At 50.0% G+C, this 21,132-nt stretch overlaps 7 protein-coding genes across 7 annotated transcripts; 4 read left to right on the top strand and 3 right to left on the bottom strand.

Annotated features, from left to right (window-relative positions):
- Positions 1-104: 104 nt before the first annotated feature.
- On the top strand, positions 105-5,302 carry HO173_000419 (uncharacterized protein; the record flags this gene model as incomplete). Its single annotated transcript, XM_037302369.1, has 2 exons — positions 105-169; positions 223-5,302. 2 exons carry the CDS (start codon positions 105-107, stop codon positions 5,300-5,302), a joined length of 5,145 nt encoding a protein of 1,714 aa, XP_037170948.1.
- A 1,201-nt stretch (positions 5,303-6,503) lies between these two features.
- Positions 6,504-7,773, top strand: HO173_000418 (uncharacterized protein; the record flags this gene model as incomplete). Its single annotated transcript, XM_037302368.1, has 4 exons — positions 6,504-6,642; positions 6,718-7,154; positions 7,211-7,514; positions 7,583-7,773. 4 exons carry the CDS (start codon positions 6,504-6,506, stop codon positions 7,771-7,773), a joined length of 1,071 nt encoding a protein of 356 aa, XP_037170947.1.
- A 778-nt stretch (positions 7,774-8,551) lies between these two features.
- HO173_000417 (uncharacterized protein) lies at positions 8,552-11,317 on the top strand (the record flags this gene model as incomplete). Its single annotated transcript, XM_037302367.1, has 1 exon — positions 8,552-11,317. One exon carries the CDS (start codon positions 8,552-8,554, stop codon positions 11,315-11,317), a length of 2,766 nt encoding a protein of 921 aa, XP_037170946.1.
- Positions 11,318-12,107: 790 nt separating this feature from the next.
- On the bottom strand, positions 12,108-13,727 carry HO173_000416 (uncharacterized protein; the record flags this gene model as incomplete). The annotated part of the gene is made up of 1 exon (XM_037302366.1): positions 12,108-13,727. The coding sequence occupies one exon, from the start codon at positions 13,725-13,727 to the stop codon at positions 12,108-12,110; it is 1,620 nt and encodes a 539-aa protein (XP_037170945.1).
- Positions 13,728-14,806: 1,079 nt separating this feature from the next.
- On the bottom strand, positions 14,807-16,871 carry HO173_000415 (uncharacterized protein; the record flags this gene model as incomplete). The annotated part of the gene is made up of 7 exons (XM_037302365.1): positions 14,807-14,902; positions 14,957-15,146; positions 15,293-15,375; positions 15,540-15,591; positions 15,676-15,703; positions 15,850-16,029; positions 16,790-16,871. 7 exons carry the CDS (start codon positions 16,869-16,871, stop codon positions 14,807-14,809), a joined length of 711 nt encoding a protein of 236 aa, XP_037170944.1.
- Positions 16,872-17,206: 335 nt separating this feature from the next.
- Positions 17,207-17,661, top strand: HO173_000414 (uncharacterized protein; the record flags this gene model as incomplete). Its single annotated transcript, XM_037302364.1, has 2 exons — positions 17,207-17,366; positions 17,429-17,661. The coding sequence occupies 2 exons, from the start codon at positions 17,207-17,209 to the stop codon at positions 17,659-17,661; spliced, it is 393 nt and encodes a 130-aa protein (XP_037170943.1).
- A 507-nt stretch (positions 17,662-18,168) lies between these two features.
- On the bottom strand, positions 18,169-20,568 carry HO173_000413 (uncharacterized protein; the record flags this gene model as incomplete). Its single annotated transcript, XM_037302363.1, has 3 exons — positions 18,169-19,415; positions 19,689-20,417; positions 20,475-20,568. 3 exons carry the CDS (start codon positions 20,566-20,568, stop codon positions 18,169-18,171), a joined length of 2,070 nt encoding a protein of 689 aa, XP_037170942.1.
- Positions 20,569-21,132: the final 564 nt, after the last annotated feature.

Here is a 21,132-nt window from a genome sequence, read left to right as displayed (position 1 = left end):
CTGCTTACTTCCTAATATATAAACTTGCTACTCTTCCTCTCGTGCTTGTGATGGATTACCTCAATTCCCTAGGTATTTGACAAGTCAACTTCTTGGGATCGACCATGTTCGGGGAATGTGGCGAGCCAGTATGGAGTGGGGACGACTTCTCAGTCTGCTTCCAAAGAGAGTTTGTGGTACAATGATTTGGATAGCATGTGTCTTACCGCTAACCTCGAGTAGCTACCTTCAAGTCCTTCTTCCTCTCATATTCTCCGGCATATCCTTATTCTGCCTCCTAATACAGTCCATACAGAGAACCGCAAAATTAAAACAGAAGAACGGCTACGCACCATTGAAGCCATCATATAATTCGGTCGAAAGTCATGGTCGCTATAGGGATGATCCAGACCGCCCAGAAGAAGTGCAGGACATCGATGATGACAGTGATGATAGTGATCGGTTGGCGCTACACCTAGCGAAAGTCCAGACAAAGGAATCCCTGGTTGAAGTCAATAAACCTCGTGGCCATGTCTGGGTGGTCGTGATCGAGATTTTGGCTGTTGCGGTAGAGTTGGGTATCAATCTGGCCGCCCTATTGACACAGGCTTGGGGCCACAAAGGCACGGTTGCTGCCATTGGAGAGGTCACCACATGGGCGTACATCTTCGTCCTGGTGTTCATAAGGCTACTGACTACAGCAAGAAAACCTTCTTGGATTCCCAACCTTTGGTACCATACGGCTCTTCTCTATCTTATGCAATGGATTTTAGTCGCCCTCCTCTTTCGCTCCGAGGTTCTCCATCCTCGGTCACACAGGGCCCAGGGTCTGAGGATAGCCGACTTTGTTACGGCCACTCTACTTGCGATTATCGCTGTCACCTCTCGAAAAGGGAACAAGGTTGTGGTGCTAGATTACGAAGATGACCTCGAACCGTCTCACGAGCCTCTAGCCAATCTTTTCTCGATTGCGACTTTCGGCTGGGTAGATGCTATTGTCTGGCAGGGTTACAGGAAGACGTTCGAGCTCTCCGATGTATGGAACCTTGCAGCCAAAGACAAAGCAGCTGCGGTGACCGCAGACTTTAGACAATTCAAGAAGACGACAAAACTGGCATGGCATTTGCTGAAATACTTCAAGCGCGATCTCTTAATCCAGGCAGCATGGGCAATGGTCTCGGGTCTTTTCACTTTCGCTCCGACCCTTCTCCTAAAAGCATTTCTCGAGTATGTCGAGGACCCTGCAGGCACGCCTGTGAACGCTGCGTGGTTTTACATGATTTTATTGGCCATGTCCTCATGCATAAAAGCCATTACTGATGGCCAAGCGCTGTGGCTGGGAAGGAGAATATGTATCCGACTGCGTGCTGTGATAGTTGGAGAAATCTACGCAAAGGCACTAAGACGAAAGGCAGCTGCCGGAACAGACACCGTCTTGGGAGAAGAGAAGAAGAAGTCCGAAAAGGAGAAAGACCCCAACGAGCAGAACTTAAAAGGCAATTCATTCCAATTCCCGCATGCAGGAGGCAAGAAGAAGGGGGGCTCCAAGAAGAAAAAGCAAGCGGACATCAACCCTTCCCCAGACTCTACCGACTCGCAAGTTAACGTCGGGACAATCATCAATCTCATGGCTGTCGACTCTTTTAAAGTAAGCGAGATCAGTGCGTATCTGCACTTTCTATGGGGCAGCACTCCTGTGCAGTTGGTCATATGTATTGTGCTTCTTTATCGCATCTTGGGACGGAGTGCTCTGGCGAGTGTTGTCATGATGGTTCTTGTCATGCCGCTCAACCTCTTCATTGCCAAGCAATTTACCAAAGTACAAAAGAAGGTCATGGCTGCAACCGATGTGCGTATTCATACAACAAACGAAATCCTTCAGAACATCCGAATTATCAAATACTTTGCTTGGGAACGACGCTTCGGTCAAACTGTCAGCGAGAAGCGAGCGGTAGAGTTACGGGCTCTTCGGAACAAGTACATCCTTTATACGTTTGCTGCCACTGTGTGGTTTGGGGTGCCGTTACTCATCACGTTCTTCTCCTTCCTGCTGTATACAGTGGTTGAAAAGAGGCCTCTGATACCATCGGTGGCCTTCACTGCGCTTTCGCTTTTCGGGATTCTTCGCTATCCACTGGATCAATTGGCAGATATGATTGCTCACGTGCAGGAGTCCAAAGTATCCGTGGATCGGGTAGAAGAATTCTTGAACGAGGATGAAACCGAGAAATATGAGCAGCTTTCTCAAGGACGCAAAGACGAAAATGGGGATCCAATCATTGGCTTCAACAAGGCAACATTGACCTGGGGAGGTAAAGACGCTCAAAAAGCAGATGGGCAAACGGCTTTTCGTATGATCGATATGGACATTCGCTTCTTGATAGGATGCCTTAACATCATCGTTGGACCTACTGGGTCTGGCAAGACGTCTCTTCTCATGGCGTTGCTTGGGGAGATGACGCTCATCGAAGGTTTCGTATTTCTTCCAGGCGGACAGAGCCGGGAGACACTTAGAGAGGACCCAGAAACCCATCTTACCGAGAGCATAGCATACTGCGCTCAGCAAGCATGGCTTGCTAACGATACCATCAAACAAAACATCCTATTCGCTGCACCGCTCGATGAACTGCGCTACACATCCGTTATTGCAGCCTGTGCGTTGGAAAGAGACCTCGAGATCCTTGACAATGGCGACTCCACCCTAGTCGGAGAGAAAGGCATAACTCTGTCAGGAGGGCAGAAACAACGAATCTCGCTAGCAAGGGCACTCTATTGCAATTCAAGACATGTACTCTTGGATGACTGCCTAAGTGCTGTTGACTCTCACACTGCTAAGCACATATTCGAGCACTGCATCATGGGTCCCTTGATGCTCGGCAGGACTTGCATACTCGTCACTCACAATATCGCGCTTTGTGTTCCGCGTTCCCATTATGTCGTGGCCTTGCTGAATGGCAAAATTTCGGCTCAAGGTTCTCCTGACGAGGTGCTGGCTTCGGGGGCTCTTGGAGATGAACTTCTCATACCCAGACCGGGTTCTAGGGGTGGCTCGCAGATACATTCAAGAAACTTGTCGGCGCTGAACCTAGATGGTGAAACTAAAAAAGATACCGATGGACACATTCCGGAAGCGAACGGTCATGCAAATACAGCACCAAAGGAACCGAACTCCAAATCGAAGACTAAGGATGAGAATGCCAACATTAGGACCGAAGCCAAAGCCACGGGCAGTGTCAATACCAAAGTCATCAAGATGTATCTTGTCTCCATGGGTCCATGGCATTACTGGCTGCTTGCTTTTGTCGCTTTCGGACTGCAACAAGTAGGTTCCGTGGCCTGCAACGTCTGGATTCGAACATGGGCCAATCGGTACACAAGAAGTATCCAGAGTGTGGATTTGATGGCAACTGGAACGGACCTACATACCACCAGCCATCTCCATGGTGCGGCTTTCTCCTCGAAATCTTTCTCCACCGGCTCATCTTTCTGGAGTCTACCTCTCTCCTCCAAATCACCATCGTCCATCAATACTATGGCATCGTCGGATGACAAGATAGATGCGTGGTATTATTTGATCATATACGCATTGCTTTCGCTCTTCTACATCTTCGTATCTCTGATACGGGAAGGCTACATCTTCTGGGGTTCTTTGAGAGCATCCAGGACACTTCATAGGCGCCTACTTGAATCGGTGGCAAGAGCTAAGCTACAGTTCTTTGACACTACTCCTCTAGGTCAGCTTATGAACAGATTCTCGAAAGACATAGAGGCCATCGATCAGGATGTCGCTCCCGTTGCTGTCGGTGTGCTTGGCTGCTTGTTTTCACTGATAAGTATCGTCATTTTGATCTCCGTTATTACACCAGGATTCCTCATCGCAGGCTTCTTCATTACTATCATCTACTTTGCAATTGGGCAGTTCTATTTGAGATCTTCCCGAGACCTGAAACGTTTGGAGTCAGTCCAGCGAAGTCCTCTCTACCAGCAATTTGGAGAGACACTGAGCGGCATCGTCACGATTCGAGCTTACGGAGAGGAGAGGCGCTTTATCCGAGACAACCAAACTCGTGTCGACACTCACAACAGGCCATTCATCTACCTCTGGGCTGCCAACCGCTGGCTTGCCTTACGAGTGGATTTCACTGGTGCTCTCGTAGCATTCTTCGCTGGCGTCTTTGTCATATTGAGCATAGGAACTATTGATGCTGGCTCCGCAGGTCTCTCTTTGACTTACGCCGTCATGTTCACTGAGAATGTCCTCTGGCTAGTCCGTTTGTACTCCATGAACGAGCAAAACATGAACTCTGTGGAGCGTGTGAAGGAATACATCGAAGTAGAGCAGGAAGCCAAGGCAATAATTGATGAGGCTCGCCCGGCAGGGAATTGGCCTAGTCAAGGGGCAATTCAATTTATGAATTACACAACGCGATACCGGCCTGATCTGGAGCCTGTACTCACAAATCTAACTTTCAACGTTCAGCCTGGAGAAAGGGTAGGTATCGTGGGAAGAACAGGGGCTGGGAAGAGCTCTCTGGCTCTCGCACTGTTCCGTGGCTTGGAGGCAGTAGAGGGAAAGATTGTTATTGACGACGTTGATATTGGTCTAATCGGCCTTCAAGACTTACGAGAAGCAATAACCATTGTTCCGCAAGACCCAACGTTGTTTACCGGCACAGTCAGGAGCAACCTCGACCCTTTCAGTCTCTTCACAGATGAGGAAATCTTTGCTACTCTACGCCGAGTACAGCTAATAGGGATTCCAACTTCCGATGCTGGATCGTCCTCGGCAACCTCCATTGTGCCTGACCTTCCTACTCCACCGGATTCTCCTCCATCTTCGAACAACGATTCCGATGATAACAATGATAACGACCTTGCGAAGAAGATGACAAATACCCTGGAAAATGCCAATGTCTTTACCAATTTATCCTCACCCATTGCCGAGTCTGGATCCAATTTGTCACAAGGTCAACGTCAACTTCTCTGTCTGGCACGTGCTCTCCTTAAAGCTCCACGTGTCCTGCTCATGGACGAGGCTACCGCTTCGATTGACTACGCCACCGACAGCAAGATTCAAGACACGCTACGAGACGTCAAGGAAAGCACTATCCTTACGATTGCGCATCGTCTGCAAACGATCATTGATTATGACAAAGTACTTGTCCTGGAGAAGGGCGAGGTCATTGAGTACGACGCCCCTTGGGAGCTCATTTCGAGGGAAGGGGGTATCTTCCGAGGCATGTGCGAAATGAGTGGTGATTTGGAGGCCTTGACTGAAGGAGCTAACAAGGCGGCCCAAAAGAAGAAGCTGATTGATGTTTGAGACCTTATACTCCTTTCTCTGTATATATGCCCTGGTACCTCCCTACCTGCTTCGTTGTGCATAGCGGGCGGCGTTCTACAGCGGATTGCTCTCGGTAATGCATAGATAGAGGTTGCTTCAATACATCGCTAGGTGTATGTTGCAACCAAGTAATCACAGGACCGTATTTGGCGAGTTGCCAACTTTGATCAAAGCGCGAACATTGGGAAACATCCTGGCAAATTGTCAGCAAGAATGATTCTATCGTAAGATACACACGTCCTCTCTGCTTCATGCACTTCTCAAGGCCTCAAACCGAAAAATGTGCTACCTTCTGTCTGATCTACGAGCCTGCCAAAACAACCATCTCGCGATCTGCTCTTCGCTGCCTGCTGCTGTATCCCACAGCTTTCAGGGGGGGTTCGGACCGCGGCGACTGCCCCTCCTTCCTGACAGCTTACCTCAAAGTTTGGCGAGAAGGCAAGAAGACAGGTGTAACGGTCTATCGCTGTGACAGTTGGCCTCCATCCCGATCATCTTCGGCAAAATGATCCACGGAAGAGTGTCATCTGCCGTCCATCTCGGGGCATGTGACCTTTTCGACGCGTACGGTCAAGCGTTCCTATTATCACAAACGACAAGTTCGAAAGCCCCTTGAACATTTTCGATAATTGGGGGAGGCGGAATCCCCATCATCGGCATCCAGCACATGAACAACCGCGTTGCCCAGGAATCGTTGCACCCAAGGTTTTTTAATCGGCCGAAGTCGAATCCCCGGGTTCTGAGCCATGACGACCGCAGGATATAACGACGGACGGCCTACGGACGCCGGAAACGAAAGTCCGTCGCGAGCTCCTGATCGAGCGGATATCCAGGACCGCTGCGTTTGATGAAGAGCCAGCCTGCAAGACTTGGTTGGACGAAGTCGCTGACTCTGTCCGATCTACGAGCGATCGCATCGCCGTTTATGGGATGTTTCGAGCCCGGGAAGCAGAGTTCTTGAGGTAGTCTGGCGGGAAAGAAGTACGAAGATACTGTATGCGACTGCGCGGAGGGAAAGCATTTGTGGTTGTCCAGTCTTGGGGGGATCACGTGACCTTGTGCATTGCTTTGAAATCAAATTGATATCTGGGATCCTTCTGTAAAAGGTCTTGTTTTACAATACTTCCAACACGATACACCTAAGCAAACCCAACACGCCTCGTTCAAATAGATCTGCACAATGCCTCAACAGTGGCAAGTTCACCAAAGAATCACAAATGCATCACGGCAATCTCCCGAAGCCCTTGTCAACCTTGAACTCCGAGACGTTCCCAAGCCTGTTCCTGGACCGAAAGAAACCTTAGTTCGTATCCACGCAGGTCTGTGGGAGGGTTGAATTGTACCTTAACGGCGGTACTACTCTACTTACCGTTAGCTAACCTCCTTTCGCATAGTCGCCCTCAACGCCCGGGACCTCCTCGTTTTGACCTCCTCACCCCTTTATCCCGTGCCAACTTCTGCGGGTCTAGTACCCTGCAGTGATGCCGCAGGCATCGTAGAAGAACTCGGCACAGATTCCGTTTGGAAAGCAGGTGATAGGGTGATCTTGCATCCCAACACCTGGCTCAATGGACGAGACGAGAGAGGCTTTGACATTACGAAAGCCTTTGGTGCGGGCACGGTGGCGGGGACTTTGACAGAGTATATGGTCGTTGGTGATGAGAGACTGATCAAAGTTCCTGAGCATCTGAGCTTGGAGGAAGCGAGCGTGTTGCCTACTGCTGGGAGCACGGCTTGCCATTCGCTTTTCTTTGTGCCAGAGCAGCCAGTTGGGGATGGTACATGGGTTCTGGTTCAGGGAACTGGTGGTGTTAGTACCATCGCTATCCAGGTGCGTGATCGAATGATAATGTTGTGGACACGAGTTGACGAACTCTTCCTGGCCAGCTTGCAGCGGCAGCCGGTGCGACTGTTATTGCTACCTCTAGTTCCGACGAGAAGCTTGCGCTTTCGAAGCAGTTAGGCGCCCACCATACAATCAACTACCGACACACTCCAAACTGGGAGGAAGAGGTGACGAAGATGACCGATGGCAAAGGCGTGGATTTTGTACTCGACGTTGGTGGAGCAGGGACCATTGAGCATTCGTTGGGTAGTCTCCGGCAGGGCGGGATCGTGTCCATTGTAGGTATTTTGACGCCAGCGAAGGAGATTGATATCGTTCCGGCGATCCTCTATGGTGCAAAGACAGGTGAGTCCGGCGTGGATATGCGATGACAAGTCCGGACCTTTTCTCCACTGACTTCGCGTGTCTCGTAGTGCGAGGACAACTGGGTTCGAGCAAGACGATGAGCGAGGAATTAGTCCGGAGAGTAGACGCTGACAAGATCCGCCCTGTTATTGCAAAGACTTTCGAATGGAGAGAAGCGAAAGATGCTTTTGAGTTGTTGATGAATCAGTCTGAAGTGGGAAAGATAGTTGTCAAGGGAGTCACTGCTGGGTCTGCGTGATATTTAGAAACAGTCACGCCCAAATAATGGGACCTCCTTGAGGCGCGAGAATCAAAGGCAAAGCAAGCAGCTTTACTATGATGCAATTGGTGGATTAGCCTGAGGATTGCGCATAAGAGACTTGGACTTGGTGCAGCTGTCTAATGAGTATATTTTTTCCATGGGGCTGATACTCGTATGGAGCTTGATCGTTGTCCGTGTGAGAGTAGATCTTGGGCTGCCTATATGTAGTAAGCAAAAGCTGTGGAGATGCTCATCCGCGGCTTATTTTATGATCCAAGCATTCCATCTATGGTCTGGGATATGGACCATGGACCATGGTCGACAGATTACCTCAGGGTGCTTGGTTAACCCATGGGACGAGCTGCTACACAAGACTCTAGGTTGGGGATAGAGCTGATCTTGAATATCTACGGTGCTGACCTCAAAGTAACTTATCCTCTGGTGACTCTAGGACTAGAGTCTAGAGTACGGAGGCTGGCACCAAAAGTCCTGCACCGCCTCGTCGCTGGCAGAACAAAGTTGTGGCGTTCGGCAAGTCCCGGCGCCTAATCTGACAGATAGACTTTAATCTTACATAGAAGCGTGAACTTGAGGCGCCCGGTTTGCGTCTGCTGGGCTTGCAGTCTTGCCAGATGTTCGATCGTTCGAGGGTCGCAACATTTCCGTTATCTATCTATTTACAACATTCATCATCCCAGAAAGTACCTAGATCGGAGAAGCTCCTGCTCTCTGAACTTCAGCTCCAGTATATGTATGCAGTAAACATGAATGAGGAATGGCCAGGTCACGCGGCCATGCTTTCGCAGCAGCGGCACTGCTGCTGCTTGCCATCACCGCTTCGGGCTCACAGGTCGACACAGGGACCTCCATACCCTCTGTAACTGGCCCATCGACATGTCCATCTCGAAGCATCAACTACATCACGCAGACTCTGCCACAGCAATGCCTTACAACAAGCTGGGCGAGCAAGCCGAAACTACAAGAGGTATCCCCGACGGAGACTCCCTCCACGTCGCACCGATCCGTGGATGCGCCTTCAAACACACAAGATGCAACAATACCAGTTCCTGAACTGCAACGTGACACCCAGCCGGCGGCCTCTGACTCGTCCACATCATCCGGAAGCGCGACTGCTGCTACGAGCCATCAGCAAGGTCCCGCTTCAGCACCTTTTGCTTCCGAAATTACACAGCAAGCTAAGACAACGATCGAAGTCGAGCAGGAGACCGAGTCTGACTCGCCCCTGGACAATGCCAACTTTCTTTCGTTTGAAGAATGGAAGAGCCGGAATCTGGCCAAAGCCGGGCAATCTGCAGAAAATTTGGGTGCAAGGGCTGGAGGTGGCGCAGAGCAAAGACGGAGGCCCGGAGGTATCAATAACGCGTTGGACTCGTTGGGCGAGGACACGGAGATTGAGATAGATTTTGGCGGATTCGTCGACCCGGGCAACCCACCACCTACCCAATCTCCGCCACACCACGGCACTGCTCAAGTTTCGAAGGGTGAGCGCAGTGAAGATAAGTCAGCGGACGAGCCATCAGGCCCCCGTAAGAGGGGAAAGGATGCTGGGAAGACTTGCAAGGAAAGGTCCAACTACGCATCCTTTGACTGTGCCTCCACCGTCCTGAAAACAAACCCAGAGTGCAAAGGGTCTACTAGTGTCCTAGTGGAGAACAAAGATAGCTACATGCTCAACATCTGTTCTGCGAAGAACAAATTCTTCATCGTCGAACTCTGCGATGATATCCTGATCGATACCGTGGTACTAGCAAACTTCGAGTTCTTCAGCTCAATGTTCCGGACATTTCGCGTCAGTGTCTCGGATCGATATCCTGTGAAGCTCGACAAGTGGAGGGAGCTTGGAACCTTTGAGGCAAGGAACAGTCGAGATGTGCAAGCTTTCCTGGTTGATAACCCTTTGATCTGGGCAAGATATCTGCGAGTTGAGTTCTTGGCGCACTTTGGGAACGAGTACTACTGCCCCGTCAGTCTTTTGAGAGTCCATGGCACTACGATGATGGAGGAGTTCAATCACGACGTGAAGGGGTCAAGGAACGATGATGACTCGGATAGTGAAGCTGGCGATGTCGAAGAAGGAGGTTTAGTAGATTCGGTACTAGCAGACCTTGTCAGTGCCGATGCATTGAAAGAGAAAGTCCAGGAGACCTTGGAAGAAGCTGATGCAACACCGACTGGACCTTCAAGTGCCACAACAGCGAGCTCGGTTAACCTACCGTCGAGCACCCCTTCAAGAATGTCAGATGCCACCGTGTCTTCGAGTCCCGACCCCTTGTCGTCGCCAGGCTTCACGTCCTATAACTTCTCTGTGGCTATGCAAATGGTACTTTCGCCTGCTTCATCTGCTCACAACAAGTCTGTCTGCAACCCTGAGGACCGGCCGAATGATGCTGTACCTCCGCCACCAGCCTCGGTACCTATTGGTCAGACTGAAAGGATCCCTGGGGCGTCATCGGTTGTTATAGCCATTCAGACGCCCTCTCACGGGACCTTTTCCACCAACGAAACCACCACCAGACTCTCAGAGTCTTCAAAGACTGTACTCCCAGTCGTCTCGGACAAGGGTGCAATTCAGAACAAGTCGGAACCAACAAGATCATCGAATCAGACGTCGGCGTCCATCGTGAGAGGTCATTCATCCTCCACGCAACCTGCCAACCCTAGTCCTACCACACAAGAATCATTCTTCAAATCTGTCCACAAACGCCTGCAGCTCCTCGAATCGAATTCTACACTTTCACTTCAATATATTGAAGAACAATCTCGCATTCTGCGCGATGCTTTCTCAAAAGTCGAAAAGCGACAGTTGGGAAAAACCACTGCTTTTCTGGAAATTCTGAATACGACTGTCTTGACTGAGCTCCGTGATTTCCGCCACCAGTACGATCAGATCTGGCAATCCACTGTACTCGAGCTCTCATCTCAACGTGAACAATCTCAGCATGAGGTCCTCGCCCTCAGCGCCCGCCTCAGCCTTTTAGCAGACGAGATTGTCTTCCAAAAACGGATGGCAATCGTTCAATTCGGTCTCATCCTACTGTGTTTGGGCCTCATAATCTTCTCCCGTCACAGCTCACAAGCTACCTACCTCGAGCTCCCACCAGTGGTGCAGCATGCTGTCAACAAGTCTTCTGCTAACTTGTCGCGCTACGCTCCTTCTATCGAGAGTTCGCCCAATAGTCCATCATCCACAAGACCTTCGTCACGACATGGTCTGTTTCGCGACTTGACACACCGCAGTAGTCCGTCAGAAGAGTCACAGCTCGATGATGGAAGGAAGAACCCCAACATCACCATCGAATATGCGCCTCCAACGCCGACGTCTCTGCCTTCGTCTGGAGAGCACCAAAACGAGCCTGCCAGTGATGGCGATGATCACTCGAGGGATTGTTCACCGGAGCCGGAAGAGGGAGCAGTATGGCAGACGAGGAGCAGCCCTTCTACGCCGAGTGGACAGCGGGATGAGCAGCGGGAGCTTGGAAAAAGGACATTGTTGCCACCAGAGGCCGTCGGGGTGACTTAGCTAGGCCATAGCGATGTCGATACGGGATGCGACTGGCTCTGCGGATCAAGCGGAGGCGTTGGGGTTATTTTGGCCTTTGGTATAGAAAGTATAGCATTGCATAGCGCAGGTGTTCGGTGGTTTCTGCTAGCGTTTGGATGCTGCAGAGCTTTGTTTGGAATGAGTATCAATGCGAAGGCTAGAATTCGACGCAATCAAGGAATTGTGCTTTCACCGTGTGTAAAAGGTGCATAAGTATTTATCCAGACCATCACCAGGGAGCAAAAGTTTTGCACACCCATCAAGCAAGGAGTGAATGAGACGGAAAGAGACGGCAATGATGTCTACATGAGATAGCAACGTTCCTATCGCCCTGGGGAAACGCCTACCCCAACGACTGTGGTATGGAATCCCTTCAATGCTGTCTTCGTAGGACGTGAGTGGCACAAAGGGAACTGTAGCAACGTCTGAGTTTTATGCATTTGAGAGCTTTCTCCTTTTGTGTCCTGCTTCTTGTTCCCCCTGCTGTTTTCTCTGCTTCTCCGTCGTCCCCGATCTTCCGCTCAATCAGCTCGGGAATTGACCATCAGAGGTAGACAAAGGGTGAACGTCAGTACCGTTCTTCTGATTGGACCTTTTCCATAAGTTGACGAACCATTTGACGATCAGAAGAGGGCTCGGTGCTGTGTATTTCTGTAGTAATAGGAGCATACGGGACGCAGGGTAACACCGCGGTCTCGATAGATCTTGATACCTGCATACCCAATTCCATCACAGCGTCCCTTTTTGCACCATCGTCCCCTTCACACGCTCAAAGCGCACCTCCCAATACTTTCACCAACCACATCGCCACTCGGACCTTCCACCCCGCTTTCCTCTCCTTCGTCTCGAGATCTTCCTCCTTCACAAGGTTCGTGTGGCTCATCAACAGCTCTCCTTCTCTCTTCAATTTCCGCATCAGTCCTTCATCTTTTGTCACCACTATAGCGCCAACTTCCAGGTCCAGCCCGTAGCTACGTGTAGTGTAATTAGAAGATCCGATAAGAGTAACGCTCGGACCTGCTGGGGTGCTCGGGTCCTTGCTCTCAAAATCGGTACTAAGCTCTGATGAAGTCTTATTGGAAGTGCTCGATGACGTCCCCTGTTGTAGATCCGCCTGCAGAGTCACCCATAACCCCTTCGCGTGATACGTCCATCCATTCTGTTGCCCCACAATTCCACGCTGCCATTCCCGCAGCTGAATATTCTTGCCGCGTGCAGCCTGCAAAAACCTGAGGGAGAGATGCGTATATGCTGCGGGCAGAAGCCCTGAAATGCCTTTGGAGCCAAAGAATCCATTGGCGTATGGCGAAGCTGTCAAGATGGAGCCTGGCGCCGAGATTGGGAGAGAAGAGGCAGCCAAAAGCGAGGACGTAATTACTGGGTGGGGATTGAAGTAGCCGGCTGTGAAAGTGTAAGACACAATATGTCGAGCGAGAAGGGCCGTGAATGCAGGGAGCTCAGTGTTGATTGTTGGTGGATGACATATAACAGGGTAGACGGATGTAGATGTTGTAGGAGGCGACTGGGAGGAGGCCGGTTTCACGAAGGGGAGGAGTAGGGAGGTCGCCGCTTCTATATAGCCTTTCGGAGCCTCAAGGGGGTTTGGAGCTGGACTGGACGTCGGCCATTCCAAAGTGAACTTTGAGGGGGTAGCCCTTGGCCGTAGCAGAAAGCTGATGCTGCAGACAGCATCGTGGATGCGTGCGAAGTAGTCAGCGACTCGCTTCGAACTGAAGACATGGTAGCGATCTTGACGGTTTGTAAAGTAGTCATTCGAAAGATTTGCCCCAGAAAGGATCACTTCGTCGTCAATTCCATACAGCTTAATATGCTGCAATCCCCAACCCTCATTGATGCGTTTCGGTATCAATGCTTTGCGCAGCCCCGTCAAGTTGGGCGTATGGTACATGCGGACCTCGACTCGGTCTGGAAACTCCTCGACCAAGGAGGCCAACAATGAAGCACACGAGGGATTTGGGGCCTCTCGAGTTCCCCGTAGCGCATCTGTGAGGATGGAGACCTTGAGCTCGGAACCCTGTTGGAGTAAAGCATCCCGTATAGTTGAAATGAGCTCATTCTCTGTTTTGCCAATGTAGAGAGTCGAGAGATATATCCTCCTCCTCGCCCTTCTTATTTTGCTTCTTAGACTTTCGTAAAATTCCGTTGGTCCATCGAGTATCTCAATCTGATCAGCGTTGATATCGATCCGGGGGGCAAGACGGTCCAGGTCTGATGTGAGCGCTGCCAGAGGTGATGCATGCGTAGACGTCTGAGGGAAGTCTAGCGGGGATGTAGTAGAGTGCGCTCTCAGGCGGAGCTGCCATGGCAGTCGTCTTGTTGAAGATGGAAGCCATGGACGTGGGTTTGCTCGAATCCGGCGGACGAGCATCTATTCGATGCCTATATTCAGGTTGCCAGACTGTTCATGTTTTCAATACTTCAACACTTCTCTGACTGCCGTCGGCCATGTGAAGTCTGTTGGTACCTGTTGTGCAATGAGGAAAGAGGTTCAATGTAGTGCTTAAGGACGGTGTAGTTCGGGCTACAAGATTCGAAATTCCGTCCTGTCTAGAGTACTTTATATTCTGTATCTACATTGCCCCTATTGCTCAAATCCATCTCTTATAAATTGGCGAACACCTCGCCATGGCTCTCATCACGCTCACATTTGCGGTTTTTGTACATGAAAGTCCTTCGAATCTTGCCGATATTCGTATCTAAAAAGCAAGCGGCTCTGAACCTTGTAAGGGAATCCGATTTTCTTTGAGGTGTCATTCTAAAGTGACTCCGCTCAACGCTAAGTCTTATGGACTGGTACTCGGGAAGAAGACCTAGGCTCCCAGGTAAGCCTGTTAAGAGGATGTCTCTATTCTAGGAGCCTTTCTACCGAGCTGCCCTCGTTCGTTCCGCTCTCATCCATTTTCACCCACGTCCACTTGATCCTCGTCCACTTGACCCTCGTCCATTTCGCTCTTAGCCAATGCCAATTCCTTCATGGCCATCCGGACACATTTCTCTTTGGACCGCAAGCAGAAGATACAGTCTGTATCTCCGGGGTAGCGAGGGTGCAACAGGAAGTCTCGATTGGCGGGTGTAACCCTTGTGGAGTGTTGAATCAACGTTGCCTGCACAAGAAACGAGGACAAGTGTTGCCAGTACTCGTAGTTAACGGCACATCCTGTGGACTGGTGACCATTGAAGGCAACAAACGAACAAAGCTCGAAGCCGTTTGTCTTTGAGAAGCGGTTCGAGCGCTTTCCCTAGAAGCGCCTGATCCAGCATTTTCAATAACCGAATCATGCCAACCGCTTCGAACACTTGCGCCATTGCCCCACCGCATCCAGCTCAGCCTGTGCGATTAGTTTTAAGGCCAAGTTTTGACCATTGACAAAAGAACGTGACGTCAAGTCAAATTTGTCAGGTAGGCAAGTGAAGCGGACAACGCAGATTTGAATATGACTGGGTAAACTAGAATGAAGAGATTGTTCTTTTTAAATTGTCGTCTTCGAAGCGCTGGCGTCTAATTTCCTCCTGGAAGGCATTATTGCTCCCTCCTTGGTAGGGCTAGAATTCGTGTCAGCATCTGTCATCTCATGTTTTTGGACTGTGGGAGCTAACTTCATCCGAGAAGGCGTCCTGGCCACTGCGGTCGTACTCGTCAAGTTGGATGGCACCATCCTTTTCTAGTCTCCCTCTCCTACGAGCTCTTCTCGCCATGTAGTCTCTCGAGTGGCCCCTGACGTCGCTCCACGCATGCTTCCTCATTCCACACCAAATACCGAGAATGATGAGGATCACAGCAACGATTCTGATGGCGCTCCGGTCAGCAATCACTCGTTTCGGGGAAGCATTGGATTTCATATAACAAGTGTCTCGAGTACAAAAGTCCCGAAACATGTCTCGGGGCTCCGAAAGACGTCCAAATGAGGAAGATTGGGGATAGGGAAGTCCTACGCGATTGGCAATCCTATTTCCAGACCATATATAGAGTCTATCTTTGGAATCAATACTCGCGGGAGAGTTTTGGGATCAACAGTCTATCAGTCATCTCGGAGTCAGCATTTCTCCATCAGGGTTCTAAGTGAACTAAAAGAAAGGGTTTGGAGTGTTGAAGGCGAGACAGGGGTAGCCTGCCAGAAAATGTCTTGCGACTCAAGAAGGATTGAATACTAGGGCAATGTAAAAGAGAAATAAGCTATACCAAGCTGATCATAGGACCCAATTTTGAGATGTTTTGACCTCCAGCAGGTGTACTAGACAGATATTCCTCAGTCAGCATTACCTATTCAGGAAGGCTTTCCAGTCTCAGAACATGTCTCAGGAGCAAACAAACGTACGAGATCAAAGAAAAGGTGAGGTTCTGGCCTATTTCAGAGTCAGCGTTCCATCTCAAAGGCAAAGGGAAGAGCGATAATAGCCAGGAAATATCAAGAGCCCTTTGGTCCCAGACCATTTCTTTTGACCCAGGAAATGGATAAGATAGGAATCATTTGCTCCATATATGTACATACCTAATGAGGTGTCATTGCCAGAAGCCCCTAGTAGCCAATCTTTGTCCATATACACGTTGACATAGCCTCGTACATTCGCCACGTCGGGGGAATACCATGCGACCTGTTGATCGGCTGTAATATAGGTCAACTCGACTGTCGTCGTGGCATTGTCTGGGAAAAGTGTTGGGTTCCATGTAACTAGAAACCATAAGCTTCTGCAATGTTGACGAGTATTTCCCACCTGCCTCCGTATGTGTACCCGGTGAACAGGTTTTGACCGTGAATGGGAGAGCAAAATGGTCCATTATCAGGCTCAGTACCATTGATTCTGCAAGCTGTCAAGTCGTTTTGCGGAATTCCGGGAGCAGTAGCATTGGCCGTGGCAAGGTCTTTAAGTTTGGCGTCAGTATATCCACTTCAAAACAGAGTAACGGGAAAATTTCAGGGAATTGGGGGGAAAGGATGATCCGAGGACAGCTTTTGCAAGCCGGATTTTGGTCAATCAGGAAGGAGTTAGGGAAAGCTAGACTCACAGGCAGAAGCAGTGAAAGTAGAAGTTTGCGTCTCGCTATGCGAAACTGTGATATGTGTAGCGTTCACACCTGGAGAGTGGGGATGAGCAAGCTTGCATTTCTGCACTTCTTGAGAGAGACCAAATACCATGGGCTGTGTATGCTGTTGATTCGGTCTTGGTGAAGGCTGGAATGTTGCGAAATTCCGTTACCGTAACAGGTCCACCAGTGGCCGAAGGTGCGGCCGCAACCGTATCTGAAGAACTAGAAGAGAGTGTAGAGGAGGCAGAGGGATGCTGCTGCTGCTGCGGTTGAAGCAGGCGAAGTGGAGGAAGAAGATATGGAAGATGCCGCTGTGAATCAGAAAGATGACTGATTAGCCAGTTATCAAGAAGCTTACGGGGCTCCCAGCGTTGAGACAAAAAAGCTCAATGGGATCAACTCACTGTTACTTCTGTCTTGTCGCCGTTCCAGAGGTCCCGCAATTGCTTCTTTCGCGAACCCCAGAGCTCTATTGTAGAACTGCATATCTTCTCCCCCAATGGACGGTTGATGGAGATCAGCGATCGATTGAAAGGAAACAGCCTAGATTGTCATATAGAAGTAAAATTGCTCGAGATACTAGAGTCTTTTGTGTGTTGTAGATACCATATAAAATTTCTGAGAGGGTCGCGTTTTTGACAGGAAACGTCTCACCAAAGGATTAATCACTCATTATCGCCGCTCCCCGGCTATATCCGTGCGTGCGCCTAATCCGGCCAAACGCTAAGGGCATCGGCTTCCTTCCATTCATTCGTTCGCTCTCACCTCAACCCATTATTCTGCTCAAGCTCCATGGGCCTTACCCATTCTCACAACTCACAATGTCGACAATCATGCGCACCCTGCGGAATCTCCGCAAAGTCGGCATAAAAGAATACGCCCATCAAATGCAATACATTGGCGATACCAAAGCTGGCACCTACATCGCAACGGACAAATACGGCAACAAATACTACGAGAACCAAGAACAAGAGCTACCTCGTCAGTCTCTCCCTCGACTCACCACAGCACCCGATTGCACCCTCGCTGACTGTAGCAACCAGTACGAACAAGATGGGTAGATTACAAACAAAAAGAATACGACCCCGCACAAATTGAGCCAGGATGGCACGCGTGGATGTCGTATTTGGTCGACAAGCCACCGACTGAGGATGCCGTGCTGAAGACAGGGCAGAGGAGTTGGGAGATTCCGGAGCATAGGCCAAATCTGACGGCCAGCAGGGCGGCGTATAAGACTTATTCAACGTTAGTCTTCTTTATTCATGAAGGGTTGTGAGGAGTGTGGAGAGGGTAACGGCGATTGGAGAGGAGGATCGAGATATCGATTGGGCTGTGACAGCGCATCCAGCTTAGAAGATGTCAAGGCTGGCAGCTACACATGATGAATTCGAGTGCTGACTTTTTGTGTGCGTAGGGTGAAGCCAAAAACACACGCTTGGCAGCCCGTGGCGAAGCCGAGGTAGCATTGCCAACCGATTGGAATCTGAAGGCAGAAGGCAGGAAGAGATGTAGATAAAGAACACGTGGAGCAGGGCGTTTGGGCGCATATGAAGCATCGTCGACAGAAGTTGACCATTCCCCAGTTGCTATTAATTGAGCAATACTTGATTTTTCAGTTCAAGTCTCGATACTAAGAATGTACAGAGCTGTAGATATCTGCCTATGAACGAGAAGAATAAGTACATTGTTAGAAGATTAAATGTGTATATTCGAGGCCGGCTCACGCCACACCAAATCACCGTTGCCAAACGGCTCCGCCTTTTGTACTGCAAAAAGGCCCCGTTCACTTCTTCCAAGGCGAGATAGCAGCTGCTCCAAACGTCTTCATGGTATTCGTCGGTGCCTCGCTATTCCCATCCAGTGTATGACAGAGTGTGCCACGTCCGCCTTCCCAATCAGAATAACAGTACCATGGCTCATACCACAACATTCCCATAAAAGCGGAGAAAGGCTTCACTGTCTTCCACATCAACTCCGTAAGAGACTGCTCCTGGGGAATCTGTTGATACGTAAAGCTAGTAGCATATTCAACGCCCAGACCTTGTAATTTGTACTGGCCCGCCCATGGACCGTCAGTGTATGTGCCGTAGGCTTCAGCGTAACCCTGCAACTGAGTGAGAGTTTTGGTCAGTCGGGTCAAGGTATCGGCCATGCTGGGTTCGGAGTCGATGTCGGATGGTGTCATTGGGTCTGGATATGAAGAGAAACCCATGATGGTAAGCATCTCCGAGGCATTTGGAGAGAGAATGCTTCGAGGAATGACAGAATTGCTGCAGGCCGCACCCGAGGAGTCTTTCAGCTCAGTCTGGCTTAATGGATTCGGACCATGTACACAAGCTTCCTTCCACTGGACATATTGGACATGAGAGTGAAGACCATAACGGGTTGTGGCCGTGGAAAAGCCTGACGCCGTGATGGCCTCGTTGCAGGCTATGACTTCGGCCTTGAGGTAGCCCGCGTATTGCGGGTAGGAAGCCATGTTGCCGGTAGGAATCTTGCCGCACATCTCAAGGTCTACTTTGGCCGCGCTGGCTTTGCCGTCATTAGTACCGCGAACATGGCCGGTAGACTCCTCAGTAAAGAGGAAGCCATCAGAACCTTCATTCTCGAAGAGGATGATATCAGGTACAATTTTGGCATCAAGAAAGGGCTGGAGTTGGCGTATTGCCTCTTCTTGAACAGCGCCAACCATACCGTCATAGTCAAGAGACTCGAGGTCTTTAGGTATTGTGAACCCCTGATTGATGGTGAGCTGAATTCTCATGCCCAGAGCTGCAGCCCGTTGCGCAGTCTTGACCGCAATATCGATACCTCCAAAATCAAGCTGGAAAAGCAACTCTTCACCACGAGTTGATGCATTATTTGTGAATACGGTAGGCCCTAGACTCATGTCACGAGAGGTCTCGACCCGGATAGCATTGAAACCTGAGTCTGCAAGAGTTTTGATGGGGTCCTTGACGGTGACGCCATCATAATCGTAGAAGACACGGCCTGGGATAGCTTCCATTCGCATCAGAGTACCTATAGTACCTACGCAGGATCTGGAGTCAGCATTGCTTCTTCAATCCAAGAACATTAATTGCTAAACAGATCTCAAGGGTAAAAAAGAACTTTTGCTCCCAAAACATGTCTTGTAACTCAGGCCTCGGTTATTGCGAAAAAAAAATCAAAAATCAAAAACAATCGCAGAAATGTACGAACCTCCCGCCCAGAACTCGCCCTGAAGATTGGCATCTGTGGTGTCGTTCGTCTCTACTATAGTATTGGATCTAGGCAGGGACACAGTAGGGTTGCTGCTCGTACCTGAGCCCAAAGGTGAAGAAGCGTTCGCAGCAGTGGGGTACTTTGAACCTTGAAGCGTGCCATTGCCGCAGAGACCTCCCAAAACGGCAGATGCACTTGCAACGGGCGTACCAGAGGCATTTGCTTTGCTGCACTTCGTACGTTTAGGACCAGTTGAGCCGCTTGCAGAGACGCCATTTTCCAATGGGTTAGCAGAGCCATTCGAGCCGTTGCCTGACCCGTTCTGTGCCAGGCAGCCGGGACCTGTTGAGCCATTGACAGTCGACCCCTTTTGCAACAGGCCTGCTGGACCAGCTGTCGTAGCTACTGCCGCAGCTTGTGTCACAGTGACAGTATACTGAGTGGTGATTGTCACTGTTGACTGCAATGGGCAGATCCCTGGCGAGCCCCCAGCGTTACCGCTTCCGGCTACAGGTGAGCCAGAACTGCCGTTTTCGAGACCACCAGGAGCGCCATTCCCAGTTGATGGGGATCCAGAAGTTGGTCCTTGGCCCGCGGGTTGCTGCGAGGGTATATTTGGGTTTCCTTGACTGGGTAGGGTGCTTGCAGTTCGGGAATAGGGAAGCTGGTAAGCTAAAGTAGAGGCGTTGTTTCCAGGATAGCCATACACGGATCCGGTGGCTGAGGCAAGGTCACAAATACGAGAATGAGAGCACTTCCTCCTGCGTTTTGCAGCTAAGGCTTGGGCAGGAGCCCCGTCATCAAGACGAGGTTGCAGACGAGCAGCGGCTTCAATGTGTCAGTAAATGCTATGCTCTAAAGCTCAGATCTGGACGGCATACCTACCATTCGAATCAATCGACGCAACGAAAGGGAGCTGGAAAGTAATGAGCGACAATGCGAGAAAGGCAAATGAGTGTGTGAATGAGGGAACTTTCATGTTGAATGCTTCTTTCCCAAACATTATATAATGAAGCAAAACAAGGAAGGCAGATTAATATCACCCGGTAGAGGACCAATGTCGCCTTTATCATACAAATGCATGATTTCATTTTCAGGAGAAAAGGTCATATCGTGTTGACCCGATATTATTCCGAACTTATTCTACTGCGACGGGATATTTGTACAAGCCGCGGCTGTTGAGGATTGAGACGGTCAGTGGAGCGGCTCAGAGTATCAAGATGAGACTTGGATTTCAATCTGCTGTCTTGGCTGTTCCGGTGTTTCACACGCCTGTGGTGGAGATTTTGTGCCACAGGAAATCGACAAAGGAAGTACTTGTAAGCATACTTAGCAGCATTCAACGAGTTTGATTCTACGCATCGAGATCATGAGATGGAAAACACAAATGTGTACTTGACCACAGGCGTCGTTGACAGCGGCGTTGGCTCGGGCAAGGTGTGCGCCTTTGCAGGCCCGCCCGTAAGGGAGCTCTAAGTCGGGTAAAGCGTTATCAGTACGAGTACTACTATTTGCCAAATACAGTACTAGTACATGTAGTAAG

This window comes from Letharia columbiana (genome assembly GCF_014066305.1).
Source record: "Letharia columbiana isolate WasteWater2 chromosome Unknown Sc0000000_s0, whole genome shotgun sequence".
NCBI lineage: Eukaryota > Fungi > Ascomycota > Lecanoromycetes > Lecanorales > Parmeliaceae > Letharia > Letharia columbiana.
This window is presented reverse-complemented; position numbering and strand designations above follow the sequence as displayed.